Raw genomic sequence first — 18,729 nt, 5'->3', positions numbered from 1 at the left:
CTGGGGACGGGATGCACACAGCTGCTAGAGAGCTGGATGTGATCGGAATCAACGCATGTTGTACCGTCACACAAGATTTAGAACCTCTGCTATTTATTCCCGTGCAACTGTGCTAATACCACTGCAAGAATGCATGTTACTGATTCATGACAATTATACAGTGCTGTACCATCAATAGTTAATGCATATTATTACATGGCGTTTTAACATTCGCCGAAATGCTTGATTGTGATTGGTCAATAGCCCCCGACAGCGGTCTTTCTTTTTCGATAAACACCGGTGATTATTGTTTTTCGCAGCTGGAGTAATCAAGCCCACTGACACACACTGTTTCAGTGCAATCAGACACCTGCCGGGCTGCCGGCGATAATAATAATCACTTTATTTGGGCTGACAGAGCCACAGAACAACTGCGTCTGCATTTGATCTCGTCTTGTCGATGGTGTAAAATGAATTAGGTATATTGTTAGTAAGTTAGCCATGTAATAAGCAGGATAATGTATAGCTATACTCGGTCATTGTCGCAAAATAATTGACCTTCACTGACGTTTAAAACACCTCGGCGAGGCGCCTCTGTATTTTAAACTCTATGTCGGTCAATTATTTTGCGACAATGACCTCGTAGCTATACATTATCCCTTACTTATATAATAGAATGGAGTAGTGTATTGTAACATTATATATAACGTGATATCTGCTTAGATGTGGAAAATAACATGTTTCCCAATTCACGATTCCCAATAATCAACAGATCCCATGACACGAAAACACAGATAGATGATAATGGGTGAATATCAGTATATTTGAGAAGAGTGTACGTATTATGACTGTAAGGGAGAAACCAACCTCTGAGCGAGCTGCAGAGCAAACTGTGCCAAGGGCTCCACACACTGACCGAACAGAGCGGCATTAGGTGCACTGGCGTTCCCCAGGAGGTGGCGAGCGTACACTCCCTGATGGAAGCAAGGGAAACAGGAGAAGAATGGAACACAAGACATCTGGGTCCATCCTAAATGTTTCTAGACGCGTGCTCATTTCCTCACATGTCCCCTCAGGCCCTCCCTGTGCTGCTATGAAACCTGAATCTCCCCCAAGGGGATTAATAAAAGGGACACTTGACATGAACACTTGACTTGACTCGACTTGACTTGTGTCATCCTCGATTCCACAGTGAGACGTCAGAGATGCAAGGCAGAGGAAACGAACGTGAGAAGCAGAGGTTAGAAGAGATGGAATGTCCTCGTCCGCTCATGTGCTGTTTTTGAAGAGCTGTTTGTGGGAGGAGCTTTAGGCGTTTAACAGAGCCTATGTCAGAGTCAGTGGCGACTGGTTTATTTGTTTATTTAAACGGATCCCCATTAGCTGACGCCTTAGTGGCAGCTAGTCTTCCTGGGGTCCAACAACATACACACACAAGATAACATACACCGATAAAAAAAGCATATATCACAAAGAAAATTAATCATAGAATAGAGAAAAAACATGTATCATAGAATAAAAGAAATGTAAAACAGGAGATGAAAAACAAGAGATAAAATCCAGTTAGAACAAATAAAAAAATGTATCAGGGTGTGCATGTATTCAAGCTGTGCTGTATCATGAATTGAAAATGGGGGACCCTGATGTAAACAAGACGAAAGTCTTTCTCTGGTCTGCATCCCCTAACAATTGTGTGTATTGAGCCGTACTAATAATAATAATTAATTGCATTTATATAGCGCTTTTCTGTTTTTCTAGACACTCTAAGCGCTTGTAGCGTGGGAATTGCCTCCTTCACCACCACTGGTAGCGTAGCACCCAACCTTGGGCTACGCAAGCTCAATGGCTACCATACAATGGCACCCGGCACACATCACAAGGGATTGATATCAGTAAATGAAGGGGAAGGGATGATTAGGTGGCCTTGATGTCAGAGACCTGATTGGGAATTTGGCCAGGAACGTCGGGGAACCCCCTACTCTTTACGATAGGCGTCCTGGGTTCTTTAACGACCGAATTCAGTCAGGACCTCGGTTTAGCGTTTCATCCGAATGACGGCACAGTGTCCCTATCGCCTGTACGTTAATGCCAAGCAAGCAGTGCAAAAATGCTTCCGCATTCGTCACCGCACGCTAGTGCGGTAAAGCGCCCTTCTTTTCAGACAAATGCTACCGTGCGTGCACCGGCGGCGGCGTGCTCGCTCAGGTGCGTGCGTGCGCCGGCGTGCTCGCGCGAGGTGCCCGCGCATGCGACACGAGCGGAGCTCAATATATATAAGTCACCGCCCCATTTTCAGTATCTACCACTAGCTCAATCGGCAAGGACACATGGCTGTGGATCCTATGGCTTGTTTGCTGGCGAGTTCGAATCCCATCGAAAATATTTTTTAACGTGATTTTTTTTTAACGTGTATTCTTTCGCCGATTAAGGTTAGGCATTGTTTCGGAGTTGGTTAAGGTTAGAACGGTTAAGTTTAGGCGCTGTTAAGGAGCTGGTTAAGGTTAGAGTTTGTCAAAGAGAATGGCAATATAATTTCTATGGTTAAGGTTAGGCATGGTTATGATTAAGGTTAAGGTTAGGCATTGTTTCGGAGTTGGTTAAGGTTAGAACGGTTAAGTTTAGGCGTTGTTAAGGAGCTGGTTAAGGTTAGAGTTTGTCAAAGAGAATGGCAATAGACAGCCTATTTCCGCGCGACCTGGGCGCTGGGCGGCGGAAAATGAAAGGCGCATTACTGCATGCCACTACGGTAAATTTTTGCACTGCTTGCTTGGCATAAAGCTACACGCGTCCCTATCACCGTAACAGGGGCATTGTTACTGACAAGTCCAGAGGACAGAGTGCCCCCTGCTGGACAACAACACCACTTTCCGACAGCAGCTTTAACCGGGGCTCGAACCGGTGATCTTCCGATCATGCTCTACTCATGTAGCCACGCTGCCAGACACTGGGTACTATATTGTACCCATTCTGCAATCTGTTAATAACATTTTCAATCAATCAGACTAAATTGTGTGTGAGTGTAAATAGTGTTTAAGATTTATTTTAAAACTAGCCTTTTCTTTGATGTTTTGAACATCGCTGGGAAGACAGTTCCAGGATACTATCGCCCTATAAAATACTGCCATTTTCATACAATTAGACTTAGGTAGAGGTAAATTAATCAATCCACCACTTGCCTCTCTGGTGGAATGTGTGTGAGTACTTTCCTGTGTGTGTGAGTAATTTCCTGAAGCTAAATAGCAAGAAAACTGAGCTCATGGTTGTGGCCAAGCAGTCACTGCTCCGGAAGGTTGGAGACCTCCTCCTTGAAGTGGACGGCTGCCTAATCCACCCTTCCCCAGAAGTTCGCAACCTGGGCGTCATACTGGACTCCACCCTCTCCTTTCATTCCCATATCAAAACAATAACCAAATCAGCCTTTTTCCATCTCAGGAACATTTCCCGACTCCGGCCATCTCTCCCCGACTCCGTAGCAGAGACTCTCATCCACGCTTTCGTCACCTCCCGTCTTGACAACGCAAACTCTGTCCTCATAGGGCTACCCAGTAATGCCCGGAACAGGCTACAATATGTCAAATTCTGCTGCCAGGGTTCTCACCCGCACCCAGTCCTGGCACCACATCACCCCCACCCTCATCCACCTCCACTGGCTTCCAGTCAAGTCCTGCATCAATTTCAAGATCCTCCTCATCACCTACAAAGCCCTTCACTCCCTTGCCCCCCGGTACCTAGCGGACCTCCTCCATCCCTACATCCCGCCCCGGAGGCTGCGGTCCTCTGACTCCGGTCTCCTCTCCATCCCCACCACCAACATGCGGACTGTTGGTCCCAGAGCCTTCTCTGTGGCCGCACCCACCCTCTGGAACTCACTCCCTCCAAACATCCGTAGTGCTACATCCCTGCACTCTTTCAAATCCCAACTCAAAACCCACCTTTTCACTAAATTTGTAAATGACTGCCTGATTTCCCCTTTTTTCTTTCATTTTCTTTCTTTCCTTTTGATTAATATTTTGTTGTTACGTTGTTCCCTGTCCCCCTCCCTTAGCTTTTAAGCGCCTTGGGTCTCCTGAAAGGCGCTATATAAATTTAAGATAAGATATTATTATTACTTGCGCTGTACACAATGCAATTATGAAGGAACTTAGGAGTTTGAGTTTGAATAACTATGAAAATATGTAATTAAGTTAGCAGATAATCGTACCTTAACACTGAGCCATGCAGAGACGTGCATGCATGTCAACTACACTAGCCCTAGGTGAGCAGCCTAGGACCAGTCTAGCTGCCTTGTTTTGAGCTACTTGTAGTTTTATGAGTAGACCATTGGATGCAGATGACCATACTACAGATCAGTAGTCTAAATAACATAAAACCATGGCGCAAACAACTTGACCAAACAGCACTGATGTGAGATAAGGTGAGCACTTCAGTATGACTGCAACCGCTCTGCCCATTTTGGCAACCACCTTGTTGATGTGATCGGACCAAGACAATGCACCATCAAGCCAGAGTCCTAAAAGCTTCACAGTCTTTACTTGTTGTATGGTTTGACCCTCAATCTGTAAATTCTATTTGGGATTGTGTGATAGTCTATCATAGATCTGAGAATTATGCACCTTGTTTTTGATAAATTAAGTATAAGTTTATTTGATTTTATCCAGTTATATATAATGCTCAGATCACTAGACAGAACCTGACTAAACTCTGTACATGTTTCAGCCGTATAATAAATAGTGGAATCGTCGGCATACAATGTCAAATTAGCTCTACTAATTGCAAACGGCATGTCATTTGTAAAGATTTAGAATAAGAGGGGTCCTAAGCAACACCCTTGTGGAACCCCGCAGTCCAGGGCCCTACTGCTCGATAGAGCCCCATTAAAATAAACTCTCTGCGACCTGGCCGTCAGGTAATTCCTAACCCATTGGATTGCAGAGGATTTAAAACCATAGCACACAAGTTTAGACGTTAAAATGTTGTGGTCGATCCCTTCGAAGGCTGTTGTAGGAAATATATCTTCCTTCTTTATACCCACACATTATATATATACCGTATATATACATTTATATATATATATATTAGAGGTGGGCATAGATTAATTTTTTTAATCTAGATTAATCTATCTGCAATCCTGGATTTAATCTAGATTAATCTAGATTAAAATGGCTAAAAAAATTTAAAAAAAACCTGCCGAAGGCATTCAAAATATGTGTGTTCTACCCAAATAATTACCAGAAGTAAGTCCTTACTTTTTCTTTCCTCCTTATGTTTCTCAGGCCAGGTGGCCCATTACACCATGAGCCCATCTCCCGTTTCCAAAATGCATTACAGACTGTTTGAAAAAGCTGTTTTGCTATGATAATTGGTAATGAAATATCAAAATAATGTTCAATAAGATGTACTTGTGTTTAATAAGTTGTTTTATTCAGAAGTTAACACAAATAAATAATATTACCAGTACAGTACAGTATCTAGCACTCTCAGGAGCAAAACAGAAAGAATCATTTCAAACTTGAACTATGTGACATGGCTTGAATCAACTGCTCCAGTGGAGTTGCTAAGTGGCCAATGGTGTCAACTGTGGTTGTACTGGGCAGCTCCCAGGTGTGAATGGAACTGTGTGAATGTGAAGCAGGGCGTTCCTGAAAAAGAGCATCTGTGCTCAGCGAACCTACCCTGGGTAAATAAAGGTAAAAAAAAATGTAAAAAAAAAAAAAAAAAAAATTAGATTAATGCGTTAATTATATTATCGCGCGATACTAGTATAGCGTTAGCGCAGACGCAGCACGGCCCAGCTCTAATATATATATATGTCTGAATATACCTGCATATAATTCTTCTATATACCTACTTATACACCTGCATATAACCCATATAACTCTGTATGATAGCATGTACAATAATGCTGTATATATATATATATATATATATATATATATATATATATATATATATATATATATATATATATATATATATATATATATATATATATTCTTACCGTATATATATATCAATCCACATCTGTCTGTACATACCTGCATATAATCCTTTTTACATACAGTACCAGTCAAAGGTTTGGACACACTTTCTCATTGAACTGAATGAGAAGGTGTGTCCAAACCTTTGACTGGTACTGTATCTGTAGATACTATAACTATATCTGTACAAGTCCCTTACCTACTCTTACTAGTTACGCTGCTGGCCAGTACGACTACTACAAACCTCTTTTCGTTGTACTGTACTTGTGCTGTATAATGACAATACATTTTAATCTAATATAATATAATGTGTGTCCTGTATAATGTACATGCAAATACAGGGACAAACCAAAGAGTCCTATTATATATCATTAATATATATATATATATATATATATATATATATATATATATATATATATATATATATATATATATATATATATATATATATATATATTATACAAAGGGACAAACCTGTGCAATCCCTGCAAACTTGAAGACGGACAGGGCCAGGTAGAAGTTCAGCGGAGGCAGAGCAGGCGGGATCCCACGGCACCGGCAGTAGATGGAGATCAGGTCCTCTGGAGCAGGGATGCCTAGTCGTTAAGGGACCGTGTTTCAGACGAGGAGAGAACAAGGGAACAACAACCACAGTCAGATAACTACAGTAGTCCACACCTCTCCACTTCAACCACAGTCAGAGAACTAGTCCACACCTCGACTCTAATTCAACCACAGTCAGAGAACTCAAGTTTCAAGTTTCAAGTTTCTTTAATAGTTGTCATACAGAAGTACAGAATACTTTTGTACAAAATGCTTCTTACTGTTGCGCTCCAGAGACTGTGCAAGACAAGATAAGTATGAAATAAAAACATAGTAAAATTAGAAGTAAAAAAAAGGTCACAGTGTTCAGTTTAGACATATGTACAATGTTCGATGCAGAATAGACGTAGTTACCATACAATATACAATACTGTGCAGTGTACTAATATACAATACTATATACAATACTATATAGTGCAAGGCAGAAATGGAGAAATGGGACGAGTGTACTAATATACAATACTATATACAATACTATATAGTGCAAGGCAGAAATGGAGAAATGGGACGAGGTGCAATTTAGGTACAATTCACAGTAGGTGTACGAGTTGTAGTGCAAATCCTTTATCAATAAATATAAAGTGTAAGTGTGTTTGTGTGATCTAAAGTGTGGAGAGTGGGTGCTGCAGTGTGTTGTTTGTTTGAGTGAGTGTGTGCGTGTGGGTGTGTGTGCTGTGTGCATTTGATGGTTGTTGCATAGTGATTATTGTTCGTTTAGCGATTATTGTTCGTTTAGCAGCCTGATGGCCTGGGGATAGAAGCTTCTTCTGAGTCTTTCTGTGCTCGCCTTAAGACTCCGGTATCGCTTGCCTGACCGCAGCAGTTCAAAGAGGCAGTTGTTCGGGTGGCTCGAGTCCTTAATAATTCTCTTAGCCTTCCCCTTGCACCGCTTGTAGTAAACTAGTCCTCACCTCTCTAATTCAACCACAGTCAGAGAGCTAGTCCACACCTCTCCACTTCAACCACAGTCAGAGAGCTAGTCCTCACCTCTCCACTTCAACCACAGTCAGAGAGCTAGTCCTCACCTCTCCACTTCAACCACAGTCAGAGAGCTAGTCCACACCTCTCCACTTCAACCACAGTCAGAGAGCTAGTCCACACCTCTCCACTTCAACCACAGTCAGAGAGCTAGTCCTCACCTCTCCACTTCAACCACAGTCAGAGAGCTAGTCCTCATCTCTCCACTTCAACCACAGTCAGAGAACTAGTCCTCACCTCTCCACTTCAACCACAGTCAGAGAGCTAGTCCACACCTCGACTCTAATTCAACCAGTCAGAGAGCTAGTCCTCATCTCTCTAATTCAACCACAGTCAGAGAACTAGTCCTCACCTCTCCACTTCAACCACAGTCAGAGAACTAGTCCTCATATCTCTAATTCAACCACAGTCAGAGAGCTAGTCCTCATCTCTCTAATTCAACCAGTCAGAGAGCTAGTCCTCATCTCTCTAATTCAACCAGTCAGAGAGCTAGTCCTCATATCTCTAATTCAACCAGTCAGAGAGCTAGTCCTCATCTCTCTAATTCAACCAGTCAGAGAGCTAGTCCTCATCTCTCTAATTCAACCAGTCAGAGAGCTAGTCCTCATCTCTCTAATTCAACCAGTCAGAGAACTAGTCCTCATCTCTCTAATTCAACCACAGTCGGAGAGCTAGTCCTCATCTCTCTAATTCAACCACAGTCAGAGAGCTAGTCCACATCTCTCCAATTAATTAATTCATTCATTAATTCACAAACATTAATTGTGTATTACCCATTATTTATCAGTATTATTAGTAGGGATGCACCAGTATGTTTTACTTATAATACTGGTTTACTTGTAATACAGATATAAAAAATAAATCCGCTGTCCATATTGACCATTTTAGTACAGTAGCAAAGAAGAAATTAACAGAAATAATTTTCTTTCATGTTCTTTCATCTATCTTTATTGTATATTTTTGATTATTATTTTTTCGTTTTCCTTTTCTTAATAAAAGTGAGCATTAATTTTGTATGTGACCTTGTTAAATATTTCAAAAGTAAAAAAATAAATGAACTGAAATGTATTTGTACTCCTCATCAGTATTATTACAGAGTGCACTTGTATAAAGCAACACACTCCCTGTAGAAAGACCACAGAAAATATAAATATACACTTTTTAAGCCGTAAAAAATATCAGCTATGAAAATACAACGCACCGATTCCGCCCGTGCTCTTTTAGTCGCACAACAGGCCGGTATGGACCGCCAGACGGTATCACGACAGGTGCCTCCCCTGGTATCACCTCCGTCTCTTCTCTCACCTTCTATTCCTTTACAGCTGCCCATGGTGCTGATCACGCTGAAGCTGCTGGGCCAGTGGTGGGGCAGCAGGAAGTAGGCCAGGTCGGCCAGGGGCTGCCCCGTGGTGCCCAGCTCCCAGTCCAGCACTGCCAGCACTCGAGCCTGGGGACCCAACGCACATGATGCCAACGTGAAACGTGCTGGACTGAAGCCATACAGATTGTTAAAAGTGCGAGTAAGTGTTTCTCAGGGTTTAAATTTAAGACTTTCTTTTTAATACCACTTAGAGCTAAATGGAGCTCAAATTTCACGACCATACTAGCAAAAACAATTATAAAAACAGTGACACTGAACTGGTGGCTGTACCAATTTAAATTATCATGCATTCCATACAAGCTCTCGTTAGACGCACCAAGCTCCCAGTAGCCCCGCAAGAAAACAATGACTTGAATACAAAAACATTTAAAGGAACACGCCAACATTTTGGGAAATTAGCTTACTGTCTTCTCCAGAGAGAGACAAGAAGATAGATACCAGTTTCCTCTCTGTGCGTTCAGTAGCTATCTGGCTGCATGTTAGCCTAGCTTAGCACAATGAATGGAAACGGACATGGCCAGTTAGCCTTCGGGAGAGGTGTTAGTTGGACAATGCCCTAGGCTAACCGGCCGTGTCCGATTCCATTGATTGTGCTAAGCTAGGCTAACATGCAGCCAGATAACTTTCTACTGAATGCACAGAGAGGAAACTGGTATCTATCTTCTTGTCTCTCTCTGGAGAAGACGGGAAGCTAATTTCCAAAAATGTTGGTCGTGTTTCTTTAATATATTCAATATTATTTTGTCTCCCGACAGCCCAAAATGTAATACCTGTGAAAATGTAATTTAATGCATTGGTGGCGAGCGCCTTGCCCACTACACCACCTAGCCGCCCTGAATTAAATAATTGTTACGACTTTATCATACCCTGCAGATACCCTGATTTCTGTATCATGGAAGTCCTACCTCTGTCGGATGGAACACCAGGTTGTCCACTCGGAAATCTCCGTGGACGAGGGCGACCTCGTTATCATTGGCTGGCAAGTTGGCCTTCAGCCAATCAGAGAGTTGGTCCATGGCTGGGATGTCCTTGTGCGCCGCCGACAGGTACTGCCTTGTCCAGGTGGACACCTTGAGAGATGGGGAGGCGGGTCATAATGAGTCCAGGTGGACACCTTGAGAGACGGGGAGGCGGGTCATAATGAGTCCAGGTGGACACCTTGAGAGATGGGGAGGCGGGTCATAATGAGTCCAGGTGGACACCTTGAGAGACGGGGAGTCGAGTCAGAATGAGTCCAGGTGGACACCTTGAGAGACGGGGAGGCGGGTCAGAATGAGTCCAGGTGGACACCTTGAGAGACGGGGAGGCGGGTCATAATGAGTCCAAGTGGACACCTTGAGAGACGGGGAGGCGAGTCATAATGAGTCCAGGTGGACACCTTGAGAGACAGGGAGGCGAGTCAGAATGAGTCCAGGTGGACATCTTGAGAGACGGGGAGGCGAGTCAGAATGAGTCCAGGTGGACACCTTGAGAGACGGGGAGGCGAGTCATAATGAGTCCAGGTGGACACCTTGCGATACGAGTCAGAATGAGACACCTCTAGTGTGTTGTCCAGGTGGCGTCTATGCTTTAGGCAACTGGCTTGTCCTTCCACGTTCCCGTTTTGAGCTCTGATTGGCCATGCACGTTTCTGGTCATGTGACATGTGCGCCCAATAGCGCGACGAGCTGTGTCTTTGCCCATTTCCGCGTCGAACAGCCTGCAAACTCGCCATGCTCTAAGACAAACTCTAACCTTAACCAACTTCGAAAGAGTGCCTAAGCTTAACCGTGCAAAAACTTGCCGTCCCACGATTGGCGCACATGTCACATGACCAGAAACGTGCGTGGCCAATCAGAGCGCAAAACGGGAACGCGGAAGGACAAGCCAGTTGCCTAAAGTATAGAGGCGTCCAGGTGGACACCTTGAGAGACGAGTCAGAATGAGACACCTCTAGTGTGTTGTCCAGGTGGACACCTTGAGAGGCGAGTCAGAATGAGACACCTCTAGTGTGTTGTCCAGGTGGACACCTTGAGAGGTGAGTCAGAATGAGACACCTCTAGTGTGTTGTCCAGGTGGACACCTTGAGAGGTGAGTCAGAATGAGACACCTCTAGTGTGTTGTCCAGGTGGACACCTTGAGAGACGAGTCAGAATGAGACACCTCTAGTGTGTTGTCCAGGTGGACACCTTGAGAGGCGAGTCAGAATGAGACACCTCTAGTGTGTTGTCCAGGTGGACACCTTGAGAGGTGAGTCAGAATGAGACACCTCTAGCGTGGCTCAACTGGCTGTTGAAAGGGGACATTGAAAAGGCCTTGCATGGAATGTAGGCCTGTCCCCGACTAAGGATTTGTATAGTCGACTTTGATTGGCCAAAATTTGCCGATAGTCGACTACCCCCCGCCCCCGAATGCAAAAAATAATAGTAGTAATATTGTTTACTATTCCATTTGGGCTGTAGGGGGTGCTTAATGTCTGAAGGGGTCAGACTCGACTGAAGGCTTATTGTCCTCTGCGAAAGCATGCAATTGGTCCACTGATGGATACATCTTGATATTTGTCTAGTGTGTTCATTAGACGAGGGAAATCCTGTTTCAGTGCCTCTGTGCCCGTTTTCTTAGGCAGTTAGCCTCGCTGGTATGCGCGCCATTAGCGTTAGCCACACTTCTAGGCCTCTTTGCTTTTGGAAAGAATGATAAAAAAAATTATAAAATAAATAATAAATATTAAAGATATTTGCATTAGACTAAGAGGTTGGCAGTCGACTACGATTCCTTTCGATCGATTAGTTGACTATTCGACTAGTCGAGGTCAGCCCTAGTGGAATGTTTGGCGGTTCAAAATGGCTGCCTGGAACATAACAACCATTGTTTTGTACATGGCAATGAAAGACAATGTGCAAAACAAAGGTTGCTACAGTATGTGTTCTATCACATCAAGACATTTCCTTTCTTTGATGGAGCGCTGGATGAGCAGACCTTGGTCATCACTAGCAATATCCCATTCTGTATGGATACTTTGATACTAGTAAGGACTATCAGCATATACCCAGACTCAAAACCCTGGACCACCCTACAAATCAAACATCTTTTCAACAAGAAAAAACATGCCTTGGACTTAACGCACTTAAAACTATTACATTATACTTTAATAATAATAATAATAATAATTCATTACATTTATATAGTGCTTTTCTAGACACTCAAAGCGCTCCCCACAATGTAGGGTGGAAATTGCCTCCTACGCAGGCTCAATGGCTGCCATACACTGGCACCAGGCACACATCACACTACACAATGGCTGAACGGCTCAGGAGACAGGGATTGATGTCAGCCAATTAAGGGGAAGGGGATTAGGTGGCCTTGATGTCAGAGACTTGATTGGGAATTTGGCCAGGAACATCGGGGAACCCCCTACTCTTTGCGATAGGCGTCCTGGGTTCTTTAACGACGAGATTCAGGCAGGACCTCGGTTTAGCGTCTCATTCGAATGACATTTTTATGGCCAAACTGGAACAGGAATTCGCAAATTATGAACACCAGACAAGCCTTTCAGTCAGGAATCTCACTGGACAAGCAGACCACCTGTGCACCAGACCCCATCACCTTTGCCAACAATCTAAACTATTTCTACACCTGATTTGATACCTCTGGTTTCTCAGCATGGTGTCCTGGACTCGTTGCCCTTCCATGAGCTGGATTATGAGTCTCTCCTAACCAGGCAGGATGTCTGCCACCAATTTATTAGGTGCAAACTTAAATAAGGCTCCCGGGGGCCAGATGGAATCCCAGGTCGGGTCCTGAAAAACTGCGGCTTGCAATTAACAGCCATCCTTCTCTCTCTCTTCCTCAGATCCCTCTTAGGGCTGCTTGTTTAAGGCAAAAAACCCAAGGTTGGGTGAAGGAGGCAATTTCCACCCTACATTGTGGGGAGTGCTTTGAGTGTCTAGAAAAGCGCTATATAAATGTAATGATTAATTCATTCATAATCACAATTATTTAGATTGATATTGAAATCACAATTATTAAACACGATTACTCATTGTTTTGAGAACATCATATGACGTCAAATTTGCTTTACATGTCTTCTCGACCAAAGGCTGCCTTTCTGTCATCAGTTACCAGAGACGTTTCAAGATAACTGGAGAAACGTTGTGGCTCCCTCCTCCCTCAACACCACTACTGTTCGGACGTGGGGGGGGGGGGGGGGGGGGGGCAATCTAATGCGGCACAATAATGGTTTTATCTCAATTACCTTGTTTTCATGATAATTTCATGTAAACAAAATCATAACTGAAATTGAAACTTGATGAATTGCCCACTTTATCCCTCTGCACTTGAACTATATTATATGGAAGACATCAACTATCATCCTGAAGAAACACACCCTTCACAGCTAAACCATTACAGGCCTGTAGCTCTAAGCTTATTATGAAATGCTTAGAGAAACTGGTGCAAAACATCATCCTTCCACATGTATCACCATTCTTGGATCCCCTCCAATATGCCCCCCCCTTCAAAACACTGGTCCATCCCAGTCTCACCATCAAAGGAGAGAGGGTAGAGGTGGTGGAGTCCTTCAGATATCTTGGCATCACACTGGAGACTAACCTCAGCTTCAACCAGCACACCATGGATATTTACAAATGTTGTCAATAGAGACTCACAGCCATCCATAAACGAAGACATCCGTCTGTCCAAACAAAGACATCCGTCTGTCCAAACCCATCTTCTTTTCCTCCTGTACCGTAGCATTATTGAGACAGTTCTTCTGTATGGTACCAATATATATAGTATATATATACACATATGTCTTTACATACCTGCATACAATCTTTTTTACATATATGTAGATACTATACCTATATCTGTACCACTACCTACTCTTACTAGTTACACTGCTGATCAGTATGGCTACTATCATAGTGTCTTTATACCTGTATCACTGTACATTACATTAATACTAATATTACTAGGTATAGACTAACCCATGTGCAGAAAGACCTTCCTTATGGCTGTAGGTATAGACTAACCCATGTGCAGAAAGACCTTCCTTCTGGCTGTAGGTATAGACTAACCCATGTGCAGAAAGACCTTCCTTCTGGCTGTAGGTATAGACTACCCATGTGTAGAAAGACCTTCCTTCTGGCTGTAGGTATAGACTACCCATGTGCAGAAAGACCTTCCTTCTGGTCATAGGTATAGACTACCCATGTGCAGAAAGGCCTGTTCTAGCAAGAGCTTTGTTCCCACGGCCATACAAGCTTTTAACAAGTAACCTCTTAAGTTACATGAAATCCAGTCTATGGTATATAGAGTGTCAATCCATGTCTTTATCTCTGCTGTGTGACCCCTGTAATTAAGTGTTCCTGTACATGTGCCTCAAATAGATCCGCTATCAGCTCTATCTTTAATCTTTCAAAATGTTCAGTTGCTATCGCTATCAGCTCTACCTTAAATTTTTCTAAATGTTAAGTTGCTATTGCATGCACTCATCTGTGTTTCACTACACACATGAGTGCATGCTTACCAACTGTCCGTCTGCAACACTACTATCACCGACATCTAAGAAGGGAGATCCCCCCTTGAATTGGCCCTTCTAAGGTTTCTCTCCTCCACATTGCCTGTGGTGCATTTTTTCCTATTGCTAGGTTTTAGTGAGTTTTTCCTTACCTTCGCGTGGGGTATGTCTGGGAGTGTTTGCATTGCATTAATTTATTTTGCATTTATTTTAAATTTGTTGGACCTTATGGTGTTCTTGTTTTGTTTCTTGACTTATTGTGATGTTTCTTCTTGACTTGTTTAAAGAAGATGTGTCCGGCCCATAGGGACATTAACGTGTGTTGTCGGGCCTTACAAATACATTTTATTTGATTTGCATCCTGTATTTTGTATATATTGTGTATATTATGTATGTCTTGTGGTAAACGCACCTACAGTACAGTACTGTGGAAAATTATTCCCCCCTGAGGTCATCCATCCATCCATCCATCCATCCATCCATCCATCCATCCATCCATCCATCCATCCATCTATCCATCTATCTATCTTATTTCTGGATATTGTAAACAAGTCACAGTAGAACAGTAATGGGCAACAATAGGAAATTAGGCATGTTATTTCTAAAGTGGTTACCAATGGTTACAGGCAGCCATACTGGAAGAAAGAGAACTACACAAACAGACTACGGCCAGCCCACCTGTCTCTTGCAGTAGCCCGGTCCTCTGCCATATCCTTCCAGGTCCAGGCCTGCCAGGTCCAGAGAGTGGAGTGAAGCCAACACCTCCACAGCAGCCACATACAGAGCAGCCCGCTCCGCAGCACTCACTCCTGGGAGCCGAAGATCTCGGAATATACGCCCCTGCAAGTTCAAGTTTCAAGTTTACTTTATTTGCCATGTTTCAGTAGACTGAATTTTAATTATAATGTACAAAACAGAGCTTAAAAACAGAGGAGGAACATAAACGGACCATTACAGACGTATTACAATAATACATGTAAGCAGACCCAGACGTTACTACACATACACATACAGTATACAATTTCAGACAGCAGCAGAAGCAGCAGCAACAACAACAACAACAACAACAACAACAACAACAACAACAACAACAACAACAACAACAACAACAACAACAACATATCAGCAGAGCAACAAATGCCTTTTGTGTGCCAAATCAAGCATAAAAGAAATAAAAACTAAAATAGTATAAAAGAGTGTGGGTAAAGTGCATTAATATTGGTTAATTACTAAGTACTATTTAGACTGTGCACTGTGGTGAGAACAAAGCTGTTCCTCTACTATTAGTGTTGCTGTACCAGGAAAGGTATGATGACAATTTGACTCACAAGAAATCTAAAAGCACCAACTCACAGCATGGGAACGGACAGGGAACAGAGCCTCAGTGCGGATGTTGTAGTTTTTGTGATACCTGTGCAGTAGGGCCTGACAGACAGGTCAAGAGGTATTGTTGGACGTTACGGGGCTTTCACTGTCAAATGAGCTGCTTGACTGGGCTGTACCGCTATAGGCAAAAGTTCTGCCAATATAATTCTTCAAAATAATGGCTTGTTGGGAGTACAATAAATAGTCCTTTGAGAGGAATCTGACTTGAGTATTTAGTTTGGTTTAAAGTTCCGGTACATCATGCAGCTTGACCTTTTATGTTTTTAAATATAGTATTTCACTACCTTGTGGAATGCAAGCTACTGTTTAGTTGAACAATTACAGTAATCTGTACATACTGTAACACATGCTGTATGGCTGAAAATACCCTCAAACTAAAGTTGAAAACGTGTTGCCTCATAGTCATTGTGTCATTTCACATTAAAAGCAATAAGAGTACAGAACATTAAAACAACATGTTAGATTAGATGAAAAATGTATCGTCATCATACAGCACAAGCATGGACATAGCTTTGCCATCCAACCAGAGTGCAAATGTAACAGTAAAGTGCAATAGTAATATACAGGTGTATCAACTATCAAAAAATGTATCAGATTCAAAAATGGCATATTGGTTGGGCCCAACTGTGCAGTGGAGTGAGGATTAATACATATTTAATATCAAGATTTCTTATTATTTTTATTTATTTATATGTATATATATTTATATTAATTTAATTTAGTTTATCCCATTTTATTCCACCTCTTTATTTTACAGTTGTACAGCCCTGGCCTATTTTTATTTCATAATTATATTCTATTGTGCTTCTATCTTAATTTAGTTAATATTTCATTTTATTTTATCATCCGTCCGTTATTGTCGCACCGAAAACGACCAAATCAAATTCCTTGTATGTGAAAACTACTTGGCAATAAAGACCTTTCCGATTCTGATTCAGAACAATTTTTTTAAAAGATGAGGCCCGGGAAGCACACTCAGTTGAATCAGGCTTAGAGGTTGTAGGCTCCCAGCTTACTAACATTGTGAACCAGATCCGATATCTTTCTGGCTCGTGATACTTTACCTTCACGTGCTCCATCACGTAGAACTCTGTTCCCATGACTGCAGTGTCAGTGCAGTGAAGGAAGGGCTGAGGTACAGGGAAACCAGCTGAGAACAGGGCTTTCTGCACCCGATACTCTCTGTCCACCTAGAGATAGTCAGAGATATTAACCATTCACCCATTTCAACTGAAACGGGCCCAACTTGCTAGCAGGGCCCCCGGATTGACAAAGCAAATGCGTGCACTGTGCCAATGTGGATAACTAATGTGCGGCGGAAACACTTGAAAAGGCACATCATCACCAACACAGAAAGATGTTTACTGACAAAGTCTTTCACCTTGTAGAAGAAACCTTGCTCCTGAAATAAACCAACTTATGTAAATCTCCAGGGTCTAGTTGAGCTGCGTCGTGGCGAGTTTGGCACAGTGGCTACAGTAGCTTCCTGCCTTATTTGCAGATTTGCCTAAAACCTTATATTTTCATTGTGATTCTGGGTGAGGTAGAATATCTTATCTTCAGAAAGCTCAGAGTTTGCTGTTCCATTCGGTATATGACATGTCACTGTAGAGAGATTACACATTTAAGTGATTTGTGCGTCAGAGGCATTATCCTGTAAATGCACATGGGCGTTGTTTATAAGATAAGGGTCCCATATTTGATCTCGAAACGGGCCCCTGAACCTTAAGGCCAGCTATGCTATATATATATATATATAATATATATATATATATATATACTATATATATACTAACAGTGTATGCACTACCACAGGACCTAGCATGTCCTCCATGCTCTGTAAATAACGTATGTACAAATACCGATATGCCCTACTATGTTACTGTTTATTGCACAATGTTGTTTTATTGGATTATGTTGTTACTACTGTATTGCACATCGTTGCGGGCAAGACCACCCGCATTTCATTGTATACTTGTATGCCGTGACAAATAAAACTCTTGACTTGATATATAAGTATTTCTATAGCAGCAGATGCAATGATTTGTAGGTAACAGAAATGGACTTCACAATAACATGTGGATTTTATGTCTACATAAATATCAGCCCAACCAAACCAACCCTGTGAAAAATCTCCCCCTGCTGGACAGCAGATGGAACAACATAAAAACAGCCCTGTGATGATCTTTGGCCTACTGTACTTTACTTCCCAGGTTTGCACAAGGAAACCGCAACAGAACAGGTGTTTTACCTTATGAGCCCCTGGTAGCAGCATGCCTGGAGGCTTCTTTCTGAGCACATAACTCTCAGAAGACGTTTGGATTAGGAAGGTGGGGTTGGACTGGCCATGACTAGGAAATAAATCAGGAAGACATTGCTGTTAAATCAGTTGAACATATAGTTTGCTAGCCCCTTCCGTGACAGTCAAGGGGCTAATAGTTTGCCGACCTAGTTAGCTAACTAAATTAAACAGTGAAACCAGCTAACAGCCTAATAACATTAACAAGTACATCCAAACGCACCTGTATTGCTTGACAGTGAGTGTGTCATTGTTAGACACCCTTGACTTGCCGGCCAAATATCTTTGAAGTTTGTCAACATTGATCGTATGCTGTTCTCGTACAGCTGTGAGGCCCTCCATCATGTCTCACAGTGGATTAAGTATTTGTTGATGGTGATGCATTGCTAAGCAAACATCTCACAGTATGGAGTACAATGCAATGCTGTGGTCGGACACTTCAAAAGTGACACACACGCCTAGTGCGACTTCTTCCGCCAGCGTCATTTTTTGCGTCTTGTTCCCAGGGAAACGTAACAGATCTGTATTCATTAAGGATTGGCATATGCAGCTTTCAAGTGCTTATAGGAACGTCTATAGCTCTTGCATTAGTTTTCTCCACGGACAATGTTTACAGGAGCAC

The 18,729-nt window shown here is 42.5% G+C and overlaps 1 protein-coding gene across 2 annotated transcripts in view; it reads right to left on the bottom strand.

Moving 5' to 3' along the window:
- Window positions 1–18,520, bottom strand: part of acad11 (acyl-CoA dehydrogenase family, member 11) — a 90,815-nt gene extending 72,295 nt beyond the window's left edge. For both annotated transcript variants that reach the window (XM_084326465.1, XM_084326466.1), the window contains exons 1-8: window positions 18,331–18,520; window positions 18,060–18,159; window positions 16,873–16,998; window positions 15,101–15,262; window positions 9,828–9,992; window positions 8,847–8,988; window positions 6,435–6,556; window positions 847–953 (exon numbers count right to left, since the gene is read on the bottom strand). In XM_084326465.1, coding sequence (XP_084182591.1) covers window positions 847–953; window positions 6,435–6,556; window positions 8,847–8,988; window positions 9,828–9,992; window positions 15,101–15,262; window positions 16,873–16,998; window positions 18,060–18,159; window positions 18,331–18,452 — 1,046 coding nt within the window. In that variant the 5' untranslated portion in view covers window positions 18,453–18,520. The remainder of the gene's footprint in view (window positions 1–846; window positions 954–6,434; window positions 6,557–8,846; window positions 8,989–9,827; window positions 9,993–15,100; window positions 15,263–16,872; window positions 16,999–18,059; window positions 18,160–18,330) is intronic.
- Between the last annotated feature and the right edge of the window lie 209 nt (window positions 18,521–18,729).

The sequence above is a fragment of the Notolepis coatsorum genome (genome assembly GCF_963971535.1).
Source record: "Notolepis coatsorum genome assembly, chromosome: 12".
Taxonomy (NCBI): Eukaryota; Metazoa; Chordata; class Actinopteri; order Aulopiformes; family Paralepididae; genus Notolepis; species Notolepis coatsorum.
The sequence above is the reverse complement of the archived record's forward strand: the minus strand, read 5'-3'. Positions and strand labels throughout refer to the sequence as shown.